The 348-nt window shown below is 55.7% G+C and overlaps 1 protein-coding gene across 1 annotated transcript in view; it reads left to right on the top strand.

Annotated features, from left to right (window-relative positions):
- Positions 1–348, top strand: part of LOC104277703 (transcription factor E2F2-like) — a gene marked incomplete at its 5' end in the record, with an annotated part of 1,952 nt that overhangs the window by 297 nt on the left and 1,307 nt on the right. The window contains one exon of the mRNA XM_009874428.1: positions 106–334. Within this exon, the coding sequence (XP_009872730.1) occupies positions 106–334 (229 nt within the window). The remainder of the gene's footprint in view (positions 1–105; positions 335–348) is intronic.

Below are 348 nucleotides of genomic sequence, written 5' to 3'. Positions count from 1 at the left end.
CAGTTATTTTTCCACCAGGTTAGGGATTGTGAGGTGTTTAATGTCCTCAGCACCACATCACCTCCATCCCATGTTAAGGAGAGGATGGGGTGGGGGTCTCTCGTTTCCCCGCAGCCCCCAAGTCTCCCGGGGAGAAGACTCGCTACGACACCTCTCTGGGGTTGCTCACCAAAAAATTCATCCGTTTGCTGAACGAGTCACCCGACGGCGTCGTGAATCTCAACCGGGCGGCTGAGGTGCTGGAGGTCCAGAAACGGCGCATCTACGACATCACCAACGTGCTGGAGGGCATCCAGCTCATCCGCAAGAAATCCAAGAACAACATCCAGTGGATGTGAGTGACGCCGG

Source organism: Apaloderma vittatum, unplaced genomic scaffold (genome assembly GCF_000703405.1).
Source record: "Apaloderma vittatum isolate BGI_N311 unplaced genomic scaffold, ASM70340v1 scaffold25078, whole genome shotgun sequence".
In the NCBI taxonomy this organism is placed as follows: domain Eukaryota; kingdom Metazoa; phylum Chordata; class Aves; order Trogoniformes; family Trogonidae; genus Apaloderma; species Apaloderma vittatum.
Note: the sequence above shows the minus strand (reverse complement) of the source record. Positions and strands in the feature narration are given on the sequence as shown.